General features: G+C 42.6%; 1 protein-coding gene across 2 annotated transcripts in view; it reads right to left on the minus strand.

Annotated features, from left to right (window-relative positions):
- frmd6 (FERM domain containing 6) overlaps positions 1–23,388 on the minus strand; it is a 130,294-nt gene that overhangs the window by 45,186 nt on the left and 61,720 nt on the right. For both annotated transcript variants that reach the window (XM_072269119.1, XM_072269127.1), the window contains exons 4-7: positions 22,552–22,631; positions 15,174–15,250; positions 12,224–12,410; positions 2,156–2,311 (exon numbers count right to left, since the gene is read on the minus strand). In XM_072269119.1, coding sequence (XP_072125220.1) covers positions 2,156–2,311; positions 12,224–12,410; positions 15,174–15,250; positions 22,552–22,631 — 500 coding nt within the window. The remainder of the gene's footprint in view (positions 1–2,155; positions 2,312–12,223; positions 12,411–15,173; positions 15,251–22,551; positions 22,632–23,388) is intronic.

Raw genomic sequence — 23,388 nt, forward strand, 5'->3', positions numbered from 1 at the left:
ACAGGCCCTTTGGTTCATGATGCTGTGCCAATCTTTTAACCTTCTGTACTCTATGATCAATCTAACCCTTCCATCCTACATAGTCCTCCATTTTTCAATCACCCATGTACCTTTCAGTGGAGGAGAACGCAGAGATGCTTGAGGTTGTCCTCAAGGCCAGCTGTGCTTGGAAGATCCAAACTGTGGATATTTTGCATAGGGAGTGCCATGCTGCTTGTTAACAGGCAATTACAGGGGAACTGGTGGTGTGCCAGTGATGAAGTTACCAATACTGTCATCCTGAGTGTGGCAACATGGTGGTTGGTATTCCCAGTAACTCTCAGAAGATGGTTGTGACATTAATTTACAAACCTGCGAGTAGATTAACAATGGCAACAGCATTCACAGAAACAAGTCCACGACCAACTTAATTTACAGCAAATCCTTTCTAGAAACGGCTGCAAATTCATGAACCTAATACCTGAATTCTGAGGTAAGGATAGAATGACTTCCCCACATAAGTAAAGAATTATGTGACTCAGTGTGGCTTCAAGAGCCCTGGGAAAATTAAGGTCAATGGGCATCAGAGGGAAGTACTCCAACAGTTGGAGTCATACCTTGCATAGGGAAGAGAGTTGAGGTTGTTGAAAGTCCACCATCCCAACTCTGGTTATCATTTCTTGTTCCTCAAGACCAAATCAACCTCTTCCTTTCATCTTAAGGTCAGAAATACAGATATACAATAATGGCCGTACAAGATTCAATAATCTCCAAAAACACCTCGTGAACTCGGAACAAACCACGGTGCTTTATTTGATAAGGAAAAAAAGATGCTCCTACCTTAAGAAACATCTAGAGAATAATCGGACATGGTCCAATAAATGTAAGTACACGCATCACAAAAGTGCCAGACAATTACATCTCCAACAGGAGGAAGTCCAACCTCCTACCCTTGCCATTAGTATCATTAAGTTCCCATCGTCAAGGCTTGGGAATAACTATTGACCACAGACTCAGCTGAACCACCCACGTAGCCACAAGAGTAGATCAGAGACCGAGTATCCTGCAGTGAGTGTTGCAGCTCTTGATATTCCAAAGCCACCACCCACAATAGCTACAAATCTATCTACCTCTGCCCTGAATGTACCTCGTGATTAAGCCTCTGCAACCTGCTTGGGTAGAGAATTCCAAAGATTCTCTATCCACCAGGTGAAGAAATTTCTTCTCGTCTGTGTCCACTGCGGCTGACCCCTTGCTTTGAAACTGCTTCCCTGGTTCAGACACCACAACAAGAAAAACACAATTTGCACCTGCGCTGTCAAACTTTAAGAATTTTGCACATCACAATGAAATCACATTTCATACTTCTAAAAGCAGAGAACTCCAGCCTAATTTCTCATTAGATAAAACTGCCATTGCAGAAATCAATCTGGTACTAAATCAAACACTGAAATTATGTTACTGAAAATTAATCTGTCCTTAAGCATTTTGAAAAAGAGCAAGGGTCGCGCAAGAGCCCCACCGTTATTTGACTTCTTTCAGTCAAAGCCATTGGCCAGGAACGTCTTTTCTCATGCACTTCACTCAGAACTAATAGAATGGATGGTGAGAATAAAGATTCACATGGGTGATAGGTAAACCACAGTCTGAAGGAGCTGATTTGAGTTGGCAAATGTCTTCTGTTTGTACAGGAACCATGCTGTACATTCACTGCTAATTTGGCATGCAAAAAACAATAAGGAAGAAAGCCATGGACTAGAGATGTGAGCTGACTCTTCTGGATCACATGATTACTGCTTGTAGTAATGGTGCTCACTCTCTGAGCCTTCATCTTCTGGCTGAAAACTCAGCTAACCAGCCCCAACCCTCAAACACTTGTTATAAGGTCATGAAACACATTTGAACCAGAGTTCTGGCAGTTCTTTCTTCTCTAAAATATCATGTGTGGCCTCATCATTTTCCTAGGCCGATTTCCCCAAACTATAGTTGACCATGCCAATATGGCTGCAGGTAACCATTCCACTAACCTGGTCACTGGCAACCTTCCCAGGCTATGAAAGCAGTCAGACAAAAAGAAATCTCAGTAAATAGAAAATTCTTTCAGTCAGTGCTTTCAATAAAAATTCAGAGAATTCTGTCTGAGCTGAAGCCGTAGTATATACATTCTAGTCCTTACCTTATACAGTCTGTAATAATGAACAGCCACATCGTCCAGCTGGACAGCCTCTTTGACGTATTTGAGATGTGCTTCTGAGGCTGTAAGTGCATACTGGTCCTTGTGCATATTTGGAATGTGTTTCAAAATATATTCCTTTCCTCGCTTGGTAACCACCTGTAAGAGTGAGTTTTAGAGTGAGCCTTCGTTTGCAGCTTATTACTTAATATTCCATAAGATTAAATTGCCACAACCACAAGACATCCATGCACTTTTCACATAAATCAGAAAGGGTGAAAGCCTCTCAATATTTGTTCAGTACATGTCTTTTTGTAATATTAGACACATTTTCACAGTCAAGAAACTCTACACTATATAGTGTGTGTTGAATGTACAAAATCCAGAAGGCAGGCTCATTGCACCGAGGAGTTGAATCAATATACTTCTCATGCATCGCAGGCTCAACATCTTAGCTGACTTGTATTCCAATTTACAAGTGAGAGGAGACACCAGAGCCTGTTAGGCCATGAATAGTTTGACAAAGCTTTGCTGTTCAAGAGAGAATATAATATCCAAGTAAATTGTAACCTTGAATGCATTTTACATCTATAGAAATAAACCACATTTTACTAAAATGATACTAAAAGTCAATGTTAACTTTGATATAGATTACATCAATGTACATATCCAATCTGAAAGTGACATCTCAGTGGTATTTTCAGTTCCTATAAAATGCACAGTATCTCCATTTCTTTATAGAAACATAGAAAATAGGTGCAGGAGTAGGCCATTCGGCCCTTCGAGCCTGCACCGCCATTTATTATGATCATGGCTGATCATCCAACTCAGAACCCTGCACCAGCCTTCCCTCCATACCCTCTGATCCCCGTAGCCACAAGAGCCATATCTAACTCCCTCTTAAATATAGCCAATGAACTGGCCTCAACTGTTTCCTGTGGCAGAGAATTCCACAGATTCACCACTCTCTGTGTGAAGAAGTTTTTCCTAATCTCAGTCCTAAAAGGCTTCGCCTTTATCCTCAAACCGTGACCCCTCGTTCTGGACTTCCCCAACATCAGGAACAATCTTCCTGCATCTAGCCTGTCCAATCCCTTTAGCATTTTATACGTTTCAATCAGATCCCCCCTCAATCTTCTAAATTCCAACGAGTACAAGCCTAGTTCATCCAGTCTTTCTTCATATGAAAGTCCTGCCATCCCAGGAATCAATCTGGTGAACCTTCTTTGTACTCCCTCTATGGCAAGGATGTCTTTCCTCAGATCAGGGGACCAAAACTGCACACAATATTCCAGGTGTGGTCTCACCAAGGCCTTGTACAACTGCAGTAGTACCTCCCTGCTCCTGTACTCGAATCCTCTTGCTATGAATACCAGCATACCATTCGCCTTTTTCACCGCCTGCTGTACCTGCATGCCCACTTTCAATGACTGGTGTATAATGACACCCAGGTCTCGTTGCACCTCCCCTTTTCCTAATCGGCCACCATTCAGATAATAATCTGTTTTCCTATTTTTGCCACCAAAGTGGATAACTTCACATTTATCCATATTAAATTGCATCTGCCATGAATTTGCCCACTCACCCAACCTATCCAAGTCACCCTGCATCCTCTTAGCATCCTCCTCACAGCTAACACTGCCGCCCAGCTTCGTGTCATCCGCAAACTTGGAGATGCTGCATTTAATTCCCTCATCCAAGTCATTAATATATATTGTAAACAACTGGGGTCCCAGCACTGAGCCTTGCGGTACCCCACTAGTCACCGCCTGCCATTCTGAAAAGGTCCCATTTATTCCCACACTTTGCTTCCTGTCTGCTAACCAATTCTCTATCCACATCAATACCTTACCCCCAATACCGTGTGCTTTAAGTCTGTACACTAATCTCCTGTGTGGGACCTTGTCAAAAGCCTTTTGAAAATCCAAATATACCACATCCACTGGTTCTCCTCTATCCACTCTACTAGTTACATCCTCAAAAAATTCTATGAGATTCGTCAGACATGATTTTCCTTTCACAAATCCATGCTGACTTTGTCTGATGATTTCACCGCTTTCCAAATGTGCTGTTATTACATCTTTGATAACTGACTCCAGCAGTTTCCCCACCACCGACGTTAGGCTAACTGGTCCATAATTCCCCGGTTTCTCTCTCCCTCCTCTTTTAAAAAGTCTTCACTTATTTCAATGTAATGAGAGGCAGGGCTCTGGAGAAATGGCAAACAAATAGCAAAATACTTAGAAACAATTGGTTCCCCTTATACTGTGTAATGATTCTCAAATTTCAGCACTTCCCAACCCAACTTCAGCACCCAAGATGAATCAGGTCATGTTCAGTACCCTTTGAATGAAAAACACAAAGTTCAAAAATGGGTAAGGAGATATAAGCATGGAGGACTTACATTTTACTTAGAATTTATTGCTTGACTTATTCTTCAGAGGTATACAGCACAGAAAGAGGTCCCTCAGTTTACCAAATTCACAGTGACCATCAACCACCTGTTTATACTCCTCCTACACTAATTCCGTTCTAATTTTCCCCAGATTCTATGACTTCCCTACATGCAAGATGCAACTTAGAGCAGCCAATTAACCAACCAACCGACATGACCGACGTTAACCGACCAACCGACATGACTTTGGGACGTGCGAGGAAACTGCAGAACCTAAGGTAAACACGTGCAGTCTCTAAGAGAAAGTGCAAACTCCACATAGTAAGCACCCAAGGTCAGTATTGAACCCAGATCTCTGGTGCTCTAGCAGCTATAAAACTGTGCCTCCTTTTAAGAGCAGAGCCCAGAAGCTGAGAGAGAAACTGAGATGAAAAGAACAAGTATTGGAATCATATCAGAATACATTGGTATTAGTAAATGGGAGCACAAGTTACACTTCAGACCCATAGACTTGATGGCCTGATACTTAAGAGATATTTTCATTATGCAACTATAGTTCTCCCCAGTTCCTGCTTCATTTTGTTTCTACTCTGGAACACCCATTTTACACCCACTGTCAAGTTAATTTGGTTCAAATATCTTAATTTGTTATTTGGATCAGGTCTTTCAGACAAAACTTTCATAAAATTGCAAACTTGTTAGCCTAAAATCCCCGCGTTTCATAATTACATTAAAAACTATTATCCAGCATTTTGCTAACCAGCGTTATTGAGCAGGCCAAAAAACTAGGACCATTTTTGGGGAGATCATTGAGGCAGTCAATGAGTGTTTGTGGGGATGAGGTGGAAGAAGGTGGGGATTAAGGGGGTGTTAAGATGGGGGGGGTGGGAAAAGTTGGGTGAGAGGTGAATGAATGAACAGTACTTGGCACCAATGAGGATGAAGGGTGCAAAACTAGTGCGCATGCGCTGGTCGTGCATGCAGCCTGTTACAGCTGTTCCGACTAGTTTTCTTACTTTATACTTCTTACTTTTTTTAAACTTAAGTTATTTGTTGTATTTTTTTTCACGGTAATACGTTGAAGCTACACCCTCTCTAACATGCTGATGGAGAGAGTTTTATTTGGTTTTCTAGCGCTGGAAATAGTTACACTCGGACACATCGCATTAGCGTGGCAGCAGTATGGTCGCATTGTTTATTCCAGGAACCAGCTGATTGCGCTTATGCCGGCCGGTTTACCGAGCAGAGCGGCGGATACCCCTGCTGAAATCTGGAGGAAATCACACAGAGGATGCAGAGGGGGATCAAAAAGGCGAGGAAAGAGGTCCGGGTCGGGACAACAGAGACTTATGGAGAAGAGGAGTTCTCCACTTGGACTGCACGTGGACATACCCGACCAAAACTTTTCCATGGAGGGCTTCCAGACCGTTCAGGCTGACCGGAAGTGTACTGAGAGCGGTAAGCGTAAAGGAGTTGGGGGCTTGCTGTTCTGGTTAACAACGGATGGTGCAATCCTGGTCATATTACGATCGAGGAACGTGTTTGTAGCCCAGATATTGAACTCTTTGCTGTTGGACTCCGGCCATATTCCACCGAGAAACAACACTGGGCGTCATTGGCGGTTGTTCCTGCCTGTGGCCATCGAACTTGCAGCTCCTCCCATGGAGGGTCAGACACCCTGAGCCAATAGACTAGTCCTGGACTTATTTCCATCTGGCATAGTTTGCATATTGTTGTTTGATTGTTTGTGGTTTTTGTATTTCTATATTTATGCTCTATTCTTGGTTGGTGCAGCTGTGACAAAACTCAGTTTCCCTCGGGATCAATAAAGTATGTGTATGTGTATGTCTATGTATATGTACAAAGCAAAGTTATATGTGATTTATTCGGCAGGTCTTTCAAATAAGTTATGCAAGATTCAATATATAGTAACACAAAACATCATTTATAAACCCTTCAGATACTTGTAATTATATAGCTGCATAAGACGCCTATTATTTAGTGGTTTCTGTGTTCAGGTGCTTTTTTTTCCCCAGGCTATACACTAAAATCTTTCTTGGTTTACAGTTAATAATAGAGTTAGAGCCAACTGCATTAGAGTTATAGCAAACCAAACCAATAGCTACTGATCAACAAGGGATATCTATATATGCCAAGGAATGACTTTACCAGGCACCTGGTGTTTGGAAACTGTTTCTAATGTCTAGCTGCTCTGCACTACTTGGCAAAGGACAGGTTTGTTTCATGGCATGCTGCACAATCTCGCTTCCCTCTATCCACCTACACAGTCAGCAGCCGAGAAGGAACAACATGAGGCCAAGAAGGACAAGGAAACTGAAATGGAGGAAAGGGAATATAGAAGCAGTACCCTAGAAAAGACCCCCAGTGTTCACCCTGTCCAAGAAAATATATCAAGGAATCACTGTAATTCTTAGTTGATTGACAATGACAATGTTCTTTTGCTTTGTCCTCACCATCATATTATACATTTGTACACTTCAAAAAAGTTTTACTAGAAGATGTAAAGATGTAATTTGTAGGAGGGGGCTTTGGGGCTTTAGGATTCTAATGTTTAACTGTCATTCATTCTTTGGGGTACTCCTCTGTTTCGTGGGTGTCTGCGAAGAAAAAGAATTTCAGGATGTATATTGTATACATTTCTCAGACATTAAATGTACCTACTGAACCTATTAAATAAGGTTGGAAGTGTACAGATAAAATTTGCAAGGATATTGCCAGGACTGGAAGACGCGAGTTACGTAGGGTTCTCAGTAATATTAACTGTAATGTTAACTGTTAAGGCTAACAAAATGGTTTCTCTGTAGTGTTACAATGAAATGGCTTCTCTATAACGTTAACTGATGAGGTAATAATTCTCTGTAGCTGCGATGTTTGGGTTATAACTATAGATAATGGGGAAACTAACCAACGAAGGACCTATTATGCTATCTTGTATGGTGGGAACCGGGGAGAATTTGCAGTCTTCTCGGCGAGGCGAGTGAAGTGGAAGGACAAGTGCAGGAGCATTCAGCGGTCCCAGGACGGCCGATACCAGAATTCGACAGTTCGGAGGTTCGGAAGTCATTTAAGGACAAACGAGAGAAGCGGGAGCTCCAATGAATTATTTTGTGCACAGAACTGATAAAAGGCGCCACCCAATAAATTTATTTTATTTGTTTCTACTAACCACATCACAAAATAAGAGTTATAAAGTGTAATCACTTAATTGCATATTGTGTACTGTCTGCTGTTTTACGTTGTGGGTTTGGATTGGGGTGAATTACACAGCATCTACGCCAATGTGAGACACAGTTGGGCCGGCAGGCGGCAGTTTCCCCTAGATGAACGTGAATTGATAAGGCCGAGTGTTACAGTCATAAGGGAAGATTGAATAGGTTAGGACTTTATTCCTTGGAATGTAGAATATTGGGAGGAGATTTGATTGAGGTATACAACAGTATGAGGGGTATAGGTAGGGTAAATGCAAACAGGCTTTTTCCACTGAGGTTGAGTGGGACTATAACCAGAGGTCATGGGTTAAGAGTGAAAGGTGAAAAATGTAAAGGGAACATGAAGGGAAACTTCTTCACTCAGAGGGTTGTGAGAGCGTGGAATGAGCTGCCACCACAAGTGGTGCAAAATGCGAGCTTGATTTCAATGTTTAAGAGAAGTTTGGAAAGGTACGTGGGTGGTAGAGGTATGGAGGGCTATGGGGCTGGTGCAGGTCGACAGGAGTAGGCAGTTTAAATGGTTCAGCACAGACAAGTTGGGCCAGTGTTTCTGTGCTGTACTTTTCTATGACTCTATAAACACTTGGAATTAATTCATCCCAAGTGCCATTCAGCTAATCACCTGTCTTCCATTGGCTTTTGCTCATCCATGCTTCCTTCGTGGAGAAGAGAGTAAGTGGCCTTGGAGAATAGTCCTGACCAGCTCCAGGTCTGAATCACTGGATCTAGTAAGCCACTGGATAATAGTAAACCTAACTTAACTCTGTAATCACACGATAGCAGGTCCAGATTTCTGGCTGGGCCCTGAGACACTGGGCAGCAGCTACTTGCGAGACAGCAAGATCAGCCATTACACAAGACATCATGATTGGGACCATGAATCTTTGAATGGATTTGACTACCATAAAGATAATGCCTTTCTACGCAGGATGCCCTGTGCTGGCCACCAGTAAGCTGTCCTGCACTGACCAGGCTAAGCTTCTAGGGGGTCTGAAATAAATATCTGGATGCAGTTGTCCAGAGATGGGACAGGGGAGCCACAGGCACACATTCACATGATTTGTACCTCATAAATTAGGGAAGAATATGTTGTGAGGGGAAGGTGTGACACAAGGATAGTCACAATGAATATTTCCAGCCTACCAATGGCCACATCTTAAGCCACTAAGCTTCTTGAAATGGCCCCTCTTAGGGGCCAGGACATGCAGGATTCTTAATCCTCTGCTTATTTGCTGCTGCCTCCATTGTGCCCAGGGAGACACAGGAATCTACAGTCAGTATGATTTGCGAAAAATCACAAATCACTGAGGGGCTGACGCAGGGTCTTCATCCAGAAACATTAACTGTCCTTTTCCTCTGTAGACGCTGCCTGACACAGAGATCCCCAGCAGTTTGTTTTTCTTTCTGCTATTGTGCACAATGTTCCCTGCAGTAGAGAGGAAGTTGATCAGTGGCTGGCATCTAACATCCTTGGGCAGTGGGTCTGCTGAGCTTGACTGGCTGGCAGTGTGTACAAGGGAAAGATGTGGTTGTTGGCTATGCAACAGTACCAGGGACAAGGATGTCTGTGGAACACAGGATGAAGTATGAATCCCGAGTGATCACTCTTGTTCCTTAGTGAACCGGGGGAGTGGGGGGGGGGTGCAGAATTGGACTGTGGCTGGGGCTAGTGCTGCTGATGACAGAACATGGCACTTTATGATCCATTCACTGGAATGCTTGGTTACAATTGGACCCATGAGGTCATTGAAAGTCCTGATGAAGGGTCTCGGCTCGAAAGCTCAACACAGTCATTGGGAACTAGATGAACAAGTATGTAAACAAATTGCAGAAACATACAGTTCAACAAGGTTATAGCAGTGGGAGATTTTATCTTTTAAATTGCGATCAAGAGTTTGTGAAGACAATATGTTGATAGAGGTACTAGAGAGGGGCGTTGTTTGATCTTGCCCTGGAAAGTGAAACTGGGTAGGTGTGTAAATCTCAACGGGGAAGCACTCAGAATGGTGACGATAATTCTGTAAGTTTCAAGGTAGTTTTGAAAAGGGAAATGGTTGATTCTCAAATTAATGTATTGAAGTAAGGAAAAGCTGATATCAATGGCATTAGAGAGGACCCGTTGAGAGTAGATTGGGAGCAGATACCTTTGGTAAACAACAGTTGATAAGTGAGGAAAGGTACGTCACATCCAGAGTTTTTCCGGTTAGCGGACGATTTCTCTCCACGCCTCTCTGACGTAGCGGGGAACTGCGTACGAGGCAAGTTACAGCAGTGGTTTGCCGTTGCCTTCTGCCGGGTGAGTTTCCAAACAGATCACCAGCTCGTAACCCAGCACGGATGGAAAGCGTGCAGAGGAGCCGGCTGGATTTGAACTGGGGACCTTTCGTCCCGAAGTCCGGCACTGATGCCACTACGCCACCAGCTGGGTCAAGTGAGAGTCTATTAAAAAGAGAGTTACTAAGAGTACAGGGCCAGCACATTTGGTGAAGATCTGTTGGATTAGGAAACATCAGACGATGAAGAATATAAGAGACTTTAATGAGGAAAATAAAGAAAACATGGCAAATGGGATCAAAGGGGTCTGTTGAGGAATACGGAGTGTGTAGGCTTCTAAAAGTGAGTAGTCTTCACAAAAAGGGCAGAAAGGTGCCACAACATACCCATGATTAGTAGATTAAGGAGAATCTCAAGATATTCTATAATATCAGGTGCAAGAGCGTAGTCAAGGGAAGAGCGGACCAAATTTTAATCTATGATTGAACCAGGCAACATGGGTGAGGTCCGAATTGAATATTTCGGATCTATATTCTGAATGGAAGATAGTGAGTTCAGGGAGGGTGTGTTGATCCTTTGGAGAAGGTCAGTATTATAAAGGGGGAGATGTTAAATATCATTGAATTTGTAAGGGTTGTTAAATCCCCAAAGCCAGATGAGACCCATCTTAGGATGCAATGGCAAACAAGAGGGGAGGTAGTTGGGGACTTGACAGAGAGATTTTTGCAACTTTGTTAGGCATAAGTGAAGTGCCAGAAGAGCGGAGGATAGCTGATACCATTATTTAAGAAGTGCAGCATGCATAACCCAGGTAACAAAAGGCCAGTGAACCTTCTGTCAGTGGTAGGGAAAATACTGGAGAAAATGCTGAGGGAGAGTACTTATGCACGCTTGAAAGACGGGGCTGATTAGGGAAAGTTAGCATGGCATTGTGCAGGGAGAATCCCACCTCACTAAAAACACTGTGCTTTTCTGAGCTGGTAATGAAGACTGATGAAAGCAGGGTGGTAGGTGTTATCTAAATAGAGGGCAGTATGGCAACTGACAAGGTCCTGCATGGCGCGCAGATCCAGAAGGGTCAAAGACTAGCTTTATTTCTCACACGTACATTGGAACATACAGTGAAATGCATCATTTGCATCAAATCAAATCAGCAAGTATTGTGCTGGGCAGCAGTCCACAAATATTACCACGAGTCCGGTGCTAACACAGCATGCCTCCAGCTTACTAACCCTAACCATATGTCTTTGGAATGTGGGAGGAAATCCATGCAGTCACTGGGAAAACATACAAACTCCATTCTGGCAGTAACTTTCTACCTTACTCCAAGGTGAACTGACGAATTGAATCCAAACAAGGGCATGTTGACAGGAGGCTGAGGGTGATGGTGGATTGATGCTTTGTTGACTGCAGGCATTGATGCACCACAGGGATTGATGCTAGGACCCTTCTTGTTTGTGATATATCTTAATAACTTGGATGTTCTGTGTAGAACCACTGACAACATGATATTTAGTAGGCAGCGTAAGGTTAATGCTCCCCACATTCCACAGCAGGATAGGCCCCAATCAACCATTTGCAATTCATTTGACTATATTAGGTCACTGTAGCCTAAAACCCAAGAATTGCTTCTAGTAATTCAACACAATAGAATGTAAAAATCCTGCACTTAACTCAAAAACACACAAACTTGACATTTCTATAGAATAATCACAAGGCCAATAATGGGAGATACTTTTTTACTATTTCCCACTCACATCAAACAAATCCACAACCAAGGAAGAGACACTGGTGGACCCCAAGCAACTGATAGTCAGTTTCTCAAGTTACTGAATGGATTGAGAAAATATCATCCTCTTTATAAGCCCCATAAGTTTTATTTTCCAGTTTTCCCAAATCAGGTTACGCCCAAATCCATAACTCCTTTCAGTCTCTGAAGACCCTCCTCCAGGATGTAAATGGTGAAATATCATTCACAAATAACCTGCATTCAGTTACAAGATTATTGAAACCTTCTCCAAATTTCAAGGGAATTTTGAATGAAACTTAAAGGTTTCAAAGTGAAGAATCTTGTTGATGTTCCAAATTCGTAAGCTTACCCCAGCTACAGTTTACACTGGAGTTTTGGCTCACATCTTTATTTATAAAGAGAAAAAAAATTGAAGTTCATACCCAAGGAGGAAAGTAAGCTTCTGGCTCGAAGTATTTTCCATAATGTTTGTGCCTTTTGTAGTTGCCAAGGTCTGCTTGTAATGCGTAAGCGGCAAGTAGAAAGTAGGCCTCTTCATGCAGCATGCACTGGGATTGAAGAACCTGTTTCCGTAAATGCCAGTAATAATAATATCTCGCTATTCTGTCACTGGAAATAGAAAAATAGCAGATTAGGATCAAAGCCACGATAACTGCATTATGATGTTTAAGTTTTTGCCACTTCTGAATGTGTCACTCCCTCTTTGTTTTTAAGGAGTGTTGGTAAGCTCTTTCAGATAAACACTGGGGAGACTGGAGTTTTATTATGTGGTCACAGAGTCCCTAACGTCCATGTTACTAATTTAATCTTAGTCTTAGCTATATCTGAAGTTTACACAGCTGAATGTGATGATTAAATCAGGGCTGAATGCCTGACCCGCTCACCGAACAGTACATCCATTTCCTTTTATTACCCACATATCTTTCCTCGGATCTTATCCCATCAGCACTGAGAAGCTCAGAAATCCCTTTGTACCTCTGCAGCGGAAGATTCTTACTCCATCTTCCATTTGTGTCAGCTCACACGTACAGATCAGTCTCAGGTCACACTCCACACTCTCATCACACTGCTACTGCTGCCTTGCTTTGGCTCACACTCCCCAACACATTCCTGTATTTAAATGTTTACATTACCCCTTCCTTCTTCCAACATCACAACCCTCTCCAACGTCTTCCTTGGAGCCCTGACTCAGAGTTAGCTTTCCCATCAAACATCCAGTACTCTCAAATTCCTTTTGGTAAATTCCTCCACTTCTAATTCTTTAACAATAAATTTGAGCTCAATGTTTTGTTTTATTATTTTATGGGATGTGAGCATCACTACTAAGGCCAATGTTTTTTCTCATCCCTGACAGCTTCCACCCCCAGCTAAGAGATTATGGTCCAGAGGAGAATGATTACAGGAATGAAAGTGTTAATGAATGAGGAGCTTTTGATGGCTCTGGGCCTGTACTTGCTGGAGTTTAGAAGAATGAGGGGGATCTCATTGAAGCTTATCGAATATTGAAAGGCCTAGATAAACTGGATGTGGAGAGGATGCATCCCATCGTGGGGGTGTCTAGGACCAGAGGGCACAGCCTCAGGATAGAGGGACATCTATTTAGAACAGAGATGAGGAGAAATTTAGCCAGAAGATGGTGAATCTGTGGAATTCATTGCCACGGACAGCTGTGGAGGCCAAGTCATTGAGTATATTTAAAGAGGAGTTTGACAGGTTCTTGGTTAGTCAGAGCAAAGGTTACTGAGAAGACAGGAGAATGGGTTTGAGAGAGATCATAAATCAGCCATGACGGTATGGCAGAGCAGATGTGACGGGCTGAATAGCCTAATTCTGCTCCTACTGTATGCTTTATGGTCTTGTGGAGAGAATCCCTCGACCTGCTACAGTCATGAGCTTAAAATTACTTCAACGCTGTAATTTATGGGAAAATTTTGAGGTTTTGAATTCAGTATGATGGAGCTGAACCTAGAGGTGTGGCAAATTTCCCCTGAGTTCTTCAATGCTAGAGGTCAGAGTACTTAAGAGGTGCTATCAGAGCAACATTTGCAAGCAGCCACAATGTATTCTATGGATGATGCAGACAGCTGCCAAAATATAGCAGCAGTGGAGAGAGTATGATTTCAAATGCTGTTTGGAGAGACAAGTAAACAGTGTCATTACATCCCCAATACACAACAGGCAGAGGACTATTTTTTCAGCCAAATGGATACCATTAAACCTCTAATTTGCACATGATAGCTCTCTTTTCAGACTCAAGGAATACCTAGCTGTGGACTTGCACTATTTCTTTGTTAATGATTGTCTTTATACTCAACATGCACTTAACTGAGATACCCTACCAACAAGCCACGCTGTAATACATAGCTGAATATCAGATGTGGACAAAAATGCAGAAACCTATAATGTAGGAGAGCATTGGAGAATGGGGCTGAGGTAGAAGATCAGCCATGATTTTGGTAAATGGCAGAGAAGGCTCGATGGGTTGGATTCCCTGCTCCTGCTTCTGAATGCCTGATAAGGTATTTTTGTAAAGTTTTCCCTTTCAGAGGCATTATTGTGAAGGCGTGTGTTGGGAGAGGCATTGATGAATCGATTGATGGAAGGTTTAGGACAGATGTGCCGTTGACAGCACTTGGACTGGCTGCATTACTGCTTGGTGTGGAGATTCCAATGTTCAGGATGGAAAGAGGCTGCAGAGGGGTGTAAACTCAGCAAGCTCCACTGCTGGCAGAACCCTCCATCAAAGGCATCCTCAAAAAGTGCCTCAAGAAGACAGCATCAATCATTAAGTGCCCTCACTATTCTGGACATACCCTCGTCTCATTTCTACCATTGTGAAGGAGGCACAGGAGCCCGAAGGCCCACACTTAAAGTTTTAATAATTGCTTCTTGCCCTCTACCATCAGATTACTGAACAGTCCACGAGCACCACCTCATCATTCACCCTAGCTTGTAGTAATGTTTTATGTTGCACTGTACTCCTGTCAAAAAACATCACATTTCACAACACAAGTCAGTGATAATAAACCTGATTCTAATATTAGACAAGGAGACAGAACTCTTTTCGATCATTTCTCCGATTTCTCCTGCACTTTGTGAATTGTGCAGCTTAAAGCAATAATGCAGAAAAAAAGCTGAACAAATGGAAATGATAAAATAGATTGACTTCATCCTGAGCGAAAGACACAAGTAAATTCACTGAAGCAGTGAGAACATCTGTGCACACGCTGTAAACAATTTAATTACTGAATATTTATGGACACTGTAATTTAATCAAAACCACTTTACAAATATGTGCATCCTTAAAAACTATTATTGGCTTATCATCTTAGCTAAAGCTTAAAAAAAAACCTTCCATCACTTTAGTCTCACCCAATTAATCTCCCATTCTCCACGTAGTACTGTACCCTGAAGTGAATAATCATTGGTGGACCAAACTGGTCAATGCCCTGCAGAAAGGAAAGAAATATCAATTTGATGACAGGAGTTCAGATTTTCCACAGAATTTCTGATTGTGTGCCTTATGCATGAAACCAAAACAAATAAACAAGGAAAATTCATTTTCTCATGCCAAGTTAACTAAAATAAATCTCCACATCCTAAATTAGGATCCAAAAGTTGATGAATTAAGTCAATTGGGTAGAGTAAACCGACATCTAACGTGGTGCTAACTCACTTTGTGGTCCAATTCCATCTGATCTGAATTCCTGGAACTGGAGTGCATTCAGCTCACATATTATGGATTGCACATGTTCAAACACAGACAGGCTGATATTTGTCTTTTGCAGCAGCTTTGTGCTTTCTCAACGTAACATACATTACCATCACCAGGGTGTTGATGTGTGTCCTTTCCATATGACATACGAGCAGATGGGCCACTCAGCCCATTCAGCCTTCTCTGCCATTCAACCTTGGCGGATTTATTTTCCATCGCAAACCCATTTTCCTGCCTTCTCCTCATAACCTTTGATGCCCTTATTAATTAATAACCTATCAAATTCTACAATGACCTGACTTCCACGGACATCTGACAGCAAATTCCACAGGTTCACCACCCACTGGCTAAAGAAAATCCTCCTCATTTCTGTTCTGAAGGTAGTCCTTGTATTCTGAAGCTCTGCCCTCTAATCCTGGAATCTCTCACTACAGAAAACATCCTCTCCACATCCGCTCTATCTAGATCTTTCAATATTCAATAGGTTTCAATGAGATTCTCTTCCTCCTTCTAAATTTCAACAAGTTCAGGCCCAGAGCTATCAAACACTCCTCAAACATTAACCCTTTCATTACTGGGATCATTCTCATAAACCTCCTCTAATGCCAGCACATCATTTTTTTAAATATGGGGCCCAAAATTGCTCACAGTATTCCAAATGCGGTCTGACGAAGGTTACATTAATCCTTATTATAATCTTGCTTTTATATTTTACTCCTCTAGAAATGAATGCTAACATTGCATATGCTTTCCTTACTACTCTCGACAGTGGCCATGCCTCTGGCACAGAGTCTGGCCCTGTGGCTCAGAAGGGTAGGGAAAGGAAGAGGAAGGCAGCAGTGATAGGGGACTCTATAGTTAGGGGGTCAGACAGGCGATTCTGTGGATGCAGGTGCCAGGTGCCAGGTGCCAGGGTCCGAGATATTTCAGGTCGTATCCAAGATATCCTGCAGTGGGAGGGAGAGCAGTCAGAAGTCGTGGTACATATTGGTAGCAATGACATAGGTAGGAAAAGGGATGAGGTCCTGAAAACAGACTACAGGGAGTTAGGAAGGAAGCTGAGAAGCAGGACCACAAAGGTAGTAATCTCGGGATTATTGCCTGTGCCACGTGACAGTGAGAATAGGAATAGATTGAGGTGGAGGATAAATGCGTGGCTGAGGGATTAGAGCAGGGGGCAGGGATTCAGATTTCTGGATCATTGGGACCTCTTTTGGGGCAGGTGTGACCTGTAAAAAAAGGATGGGTTGCACTTGAATCCCAGGGGGACCGATATCCTGGCAGGGAGGTTTGCTAAAGCTACTGGGGAGAGTTTAAGCTAGAATGGTGGGAACCGAACTGAAGAGACTGGGGAAGAGGAGGTTGGCTCACAAATAGAGAAAACTTGTAGACAGTGCGAGAGGGAGGATAGGCAGGTGATAGAGAAGGGACGCGCTCAGACTGAAGGTTTGAGGTGCGTCTATTTTAACACAAGTAGTGTTGTGAACAAAGCAGATGAGTTTAGAGCATGGATCAGTACTTGGAGATATGATGCAGTGGCCATTACAGAGACTTGAATGGCTCAGGGACAGGAATGGTTACTTCAAGTGCTGGGTTTTAAATGTTTCAGAAAGGGCAGAGAGGGAGGCAAAAGAGGTGGGGGCGTGGCACTGTTGATCAGAGATAGTGTCACGGCTGCAGAAAAGGTGGACGCCGTGGAGGAATTGTGTATGGAGTCTCTGTGGGTGGAGGTTAGGAACAAGAAGGGGTCAATAACTTTACTGGGTGTTTTTTTTTTATATATAGGCGGCCCAATAGTAACAGGGATATCGAGGAGCAGATAGGGAAACAGATCCTGGAAAGGTGTAATAATAAGAGTTGTCATGATGGGAGATTCTAATTTCCCAAATATCGATTGGCAGCTCCCTAGAGCGAGGGGTTTAGATGGGGTGGAGTTTGTTAGGTGTGTTCAAGGTGGTTTCTTGACACAATATGTAGATAAGCCTACAAGAGGAGAGATGTACTTGATTTGGTATTGGGAAATGAACCTGGTCAGGTGTCAGATCTCTCAATGGGAGAGCATTTTGGAGTTAGTGATCATAATTCTATCTCCTTTATAATAGCATTGGAGAGGGATAGGAACAGACAAGTTAGAAAAGCGTTTAATTGGAGTAAGGGGAATTATGAGACTATCAGGCAGGAACTTGGAAGCTTAAATTGGGAACGGATGTTCTCAGGGAAAAGTACGGAAGAAATGTGGCAAATGTTCAGGGGATATTTGTGTGGAGTTCTGCATAGGTACGTTCCAATGAGACAGGGAAGTTATGGTAGGGTACAGGAACCGTGGTGTACAAAGACTGTAATAAATCTAGTCAAGAAGAAAAGAAAAGCTTTCAAAAGGTTCAGAGAGCTAGGTAATGTTAGAGATCTAAAAGATTATAAAGCTAATCGGAAGCAGCTTAAGAAGGAAATTAGGAAAGCCAGAAGGGGCCACGAGAAGGCCTTGGCGGGCAGGATTAAGGAAAACCCCAAGGCATTCTACAAGTATGTGAAGAGCAAGAAGATAAGGCGTGAAATAATAAGACCTATCAAGTATGACAGTGGGAAAGTATGTATGGAACCGGAGGAAATACCAGTGGTAATTAATGAATACCTTACTTCGGTATTCACTATGGAAAAGGATCTTGGTGATTGTATTGATAACTTGCAGCAGACTGAAAAGCTTGAACATGTAGATATTAAGAAAGAGGATGTGTTGGAGCTTTTGGAAAGCATCAAGTTGGATAAGTTGCCAGGACCGGATGAGATGTACCCCAGGCTACTGTGGGAGGCGAGGGAGGAGATTGCTGAGCCTCTGGCGATGATCTTTGCATCATCATTGGGGATGGGAGAGGTTCCGGAGGATTGGAGGGTTGCGGCTGTTTTTCCTTTATTCAAGAATAAGTTGATGGAGAAGATCCTGAGAAGCAGGATTTATGAACATTTGGAGAAGTATAATATGATTAGGAATAGTCAGCGTGGCTTTGTCAAGGGCAGGTCATGCCTTATGAGCTTGACTGAATTTTTTGAGGATGTGACTAAACACATTGATGAAGGAAGAGCAGTAGATGTAGTGTATATGGATTTCAGCAAGGCATTTGGTAAGGTACCCCATGCAAGGCTTATTGAGAAAGTAAGGAGGCATGGGATCCAAGGGGACATTGCTTTGTGGATCCAGAACTGGCTTGCCCATAGAAGGCAAGGAGTGGTTGTAGACGGGTCATATTCTGCATGGAGGTCAGTCACTAGCGGAGAGCCTCAGGGATCTGTTCTGGGACCCTTACTCTTCATGATTTTTATAAATGACCTGGATAAGGAAGTGGAGGGATGGGTTAGTAAATTTGCTGATGACACAATGGTTGGAGGTGTTGTGGATAGTGTGGAGGGCTGTCAGAGGTTGCAGTGGGACATTGACAGGATGCAAAACTGGGCTGAGAAGTGGCAGATGGAGTTCAACCCAGATAAGTGCGAAGTGGTTCCTTTTGGTAGGTCAAATATGATGGCAGAATATAGTACTAATGGTAAGACTCTTGGCAGTGTGGAGGATCAGAGGGATCTTGGGGTTCGAGTCCATAGGACGCTCAAAGCAGCTGTGTAGGTTAACTCTGTGATTAAGGCAGCGTACGGTGTATTGGCCTTCATCAATCGTGAAATTGAATTTAGGAGCCAAGGGGTAATGTTGCAGCTATATAGGACCCTGGTCAGACCCCACTTGGAGTACTGTGCTCAGTTCTGGTCGCCTCATTACAGGAAGGATGTGGAAGCCATAGAAAGGGTGCAGAGGAGATTTACAAGGATGTTGCCTGGATTGGGGAGCATGCCTTATGAGAATAAGTTGAGTGAACTCGGGCTTTTCTCCTCGGAGTGACGGAGGATGAGAGGTGACCTGATAAAGGTGTATAAGATGATGAGAGGCATTGATTGCGTGGATAGTCAGAGGCTTTTTCCCAGGGCAGAAATGGTTGCCACAAGAGGACACAGCTTTAAGGTGCTGGGGAGTAGGTACAGAGATATCAGGGGTAAGTTTTTTACTCAGAGAGTGGTGAGTGTGTGGAATGGGCTGCCGGTGACGGTGGTGGAGGTGGATATGATAGGGTCTTTTAAGAGACTTTTGGATAGGTACATGGAGCTTAGAAAAATAGAGGGCTATAGGTAAGCCTAGTAATTTCTAAGGTAGGGGCATGTTTGGCACAACTTTGTGGGCCGAAGGGCCTGTATTGTACTGTAGGTTTTCTATGTTTCTATCCCAACCTAGAAGTTAACCTTTGGCAAACCCAGCACTAGGACTCCCCATGTTCCTTTGCATCTCTAATTTCCGAATTCAGTCTCCATTTAGAAAATATTCTACACTTTTATTCCTTCTACCAAAGCGGTTGACTGAGCATTCCCAGCACTGTATTCCATCTGCCACATCTTTGCCCACTCTCCTAATCTGTCAAAAAGTGCTTCTGCAGACTCCCTGCTTCCTCAATGCTGCCTGCCCCTCCACCTATCTTTGTATCCTTCACAAACTTGACCACAAAGCCATCAATTCCATCAAATGAATCATGGACATATAACATGAAAAGTGGTCCCAACACTGACCCCTGTGGAACATCACTATTCACCAGCAGCCAAACAGAAAAGGCCCCTTTTATTCCGACTCTTTGCCTCCTGCCAGTTAGCCTACCTGCTGTCCATGCTAGTATCTTTCACATAACGCAATGGGCTTTCAGCTTGTTTAACAGCCTCATTGCCAACTTTCTCACTCCCAAATCAAGGACAAAAGTAGCAGTCAAATACGGGACACTTGTGTTTACCCTGAGAAAGACTACCATGACCATGATGCCTTGCGCGGGCACCTGTGTGCACATGCGTGACGTGCGCATGCATGTACGTGCTGATTTTTTTTCTACAAATCGGTTTTGGCTTAATCTTCTCGATTCTAATACACTCTGCATATATTATTTCTACTTTATATAGGCTATGTATTTATCATATCATTCCTGCTTTTACCATATGTTAGTGTTATTTTAGGTTTTATATGTTATTGGTATGATTTGGTAGGTTATTTTTTGGGTCTGGGAATGCTCAAAAATTTTTCCCATATAAATTAATGGTAATTGCTTCTGCACTTTACACCATTTCGACTTACGAACGGTTTCATAGGAACACTCTACCTTAGTGGGGGAAATATGGGACAAGGGTGGTCCCGTATGGGACAAACCAAATTTAGCCCAATACACGGGATGTCCCGGCTAATAAGGGACAGCTGGCAACCCTAGCCTCATGTGTGGCATCTTGTCAAAGGCCTTTCAAGTAAACAACATCCGCTGACATTTCGGGCCAAGACGTTTTTTCCTGACAAAGGGTCTTGGCCCGAAACGTCAACTGTACCTCTTCCTATAGATGCTGCCTGACCTGCTGCATTCCACCAGCATTTTGTGTGTGTTATTTGAACTTCCAGCATCTGCAGATTTCCTTGTGCTTCTGCTGACTCGCCTTTGTTTATATTACCTGTTATCTCCTTTAAAAAATTCAACAGATTGGTCAGGCAAGATTTCTCCTTAAGGAGACCAAGCTGACATTGGCCTATTTTATTGTGTGCCTCAAATATGCTGAAAACTCATTCTTAACAAAGGGCTCTAATACTTTGCCAAGCACTGAAGTCAAGCTATCTGACTCTAATTTCCTTTTTTTGTCTCCCTCCTTTCCTAAAGATCAGAGAGACATTTGCAATGTTCCAGTCCTCCAGAACCTCCACAATCTCTTCAGCTTTCAGAACACTAGGGTGTACTCCATCTGATCCAGGTAACTTACCTACCTTCAGACCTTTCAGTTTCCCAAGCACTTTCTGTTTAGTAATAACGACTACACTCACTTCTGCTCCCTGACATTTTCAAATTTCTGGCATGCTGCTGGTGTCATCTACAGTGAAGACTGATGCAAAATACTTACTCAGTTTTTCTGCTATTTCTTTGTTCTTTATTACAATCTCTCCAGCATCATTTTCCAGTGGTTCAATGTCCACTCTTGCCTCTCTTTTACCCTTTATATATCTGAAACAACTTCTGGTATCCTATTATTGGCTAGTGTACCTTCGTATTTAATCATAGCTCTACTTATTGTTTTTTAGTTGCCTTCTGTTGGTTTTTTAAAAACTTTACAATCCACTAACTTTCCACATTTTTTTTTGCTTTATTGTATGCCCTCCCATTTGCTTTTATGCTATCTTTAGTTTCCCTTGTCAGCCTCATCCTTCCTTTAGAGTGATTCTTTTTCTTGCGGATGGACCTCCAGAAACTCCAGCCATTGCTGGTCTGCTGTCATCCCTGCTAGTGTCTCATTACAGTTAATTTTGGCCAGCTCCTCTCTCATGCCTCTGTTGTTACCTTTACCCAACTGTGATACCACTGTATCCAATTTTAGCTTCTCCTTCTCAAACTGTCAGGTGAATTCTATCATTATTATGATCATTACTTCCTAAGGGTTCCTTTACCTTAATCTCCCTCATCAAATCTGGTTCATTACACAACACCCAATCCAGAATTGCCTTTTCCCCGGTGGGCTTGACCATAAGCTGCTGTAAAAAGCCACCTCACGGGCATTCCACATAATCCTTCTTTTGGGATCCAGCACCAACCTGGTTTTCCCCAATCTCCCTGCATATTGGAATCCCTCATGACCCCTTTCCTCCTCCTTGTATAAGAAACTGAACCTGGTTCATTCTAAAAGTGTCACGTATGAATTGGACAATTGAAAGTTCTATGAATGCATCAATTGCATGCACTTTACTACCATAAGCATACAGTAACCATATTAACTCTAATTCAGCCTGTGTAATGACAGGCATCTATGGTAATTTTCATGTCAGTTACTATTCATAAACCACTCAAACCTCCTTTTGCTATTATTTGCAATCACCTTCAACAATTATCTTTTGTAATGCATATCCGGTCACCTATTATTCCATGCAAAATAAAAACATTTCCAGGCCAATGGAAGATTCTGGGCTGTACTGAAAGCAGGGTAACTCACCTTGCTTACTTCCTTCTTCCATTCCTTTGGACAATACTTGTAGAGTTTCTGCATCAGCTCCATATAAACGTGTTCATTATCTATGTTAGGGAGATAAAATAAAGAAACATCAACCCCAATCTTGGAATGTCAAACAACATTAAAACACAATTGCAACTGCTTTGTCCATAACTGCAAGAAACTGCAGAGAGCTATGGGCACAGCTCAGCACATCATGGAAACCAGCCTCCTCCCCCACCCCCCCACCCCCATGGACTCACACCGCTCACTGATCCGCCAAAGCAGCCAGCATAATAAGAGTCCCTACCCACCTCAGGTGATCCATGGCAAGCCTCTCACCCTACTGTTGAATGGTTCCCTACTATGATAAGGTGGATTCTTGGCCTCACAATCTACCTCATTATGATCTTGCACATTACTGCCTTCCTGCACTGCACTTTCTCTGTACCTGTTGCACTTCATTCTGCATTATACTATTGCGTTACCTTGTTTTACCTCAATGCACTGTGTAATATCTGATCTGTGTGTTCAGTAAGGAAGACGAGCTTTTCACTATACCTCAGTACGTGACAATAATAAATGAGTTCCAATTCCAATTGTTAATGTCAAATTTTAACCTCTACTGACAATGTGGATCTGATAGTAATATCATACTGTATTGAGATTCTGAATTCACAGGGATGGTATCTTCATTTTCTTTAAAATGAACAGAACATTTCATACATTAATATATCAAAGTCCAGCTTCCACCATTCATAAGCATTTATTTAATATATTCATAGAAATATCCTCAATCTACAAGTTTTCTTCCATTATTAGGGATTTTTCTAAGAACTA

The sequence above is a fragment of the Mobula birostris genome, chromosome 1, assembly GCF_030028105.1.
Source record: "Mobula birostris isolate sMobBir1 chromosome 1, sMobBir1.hap1, whole genome shotgun sequence".
Lineage (NCBI taxonomy): Eukaryota > Metazoa > Chordata > Chondrichthyes > Myliobatiformes > Myliobatidae > Mobula > Mobula birostris.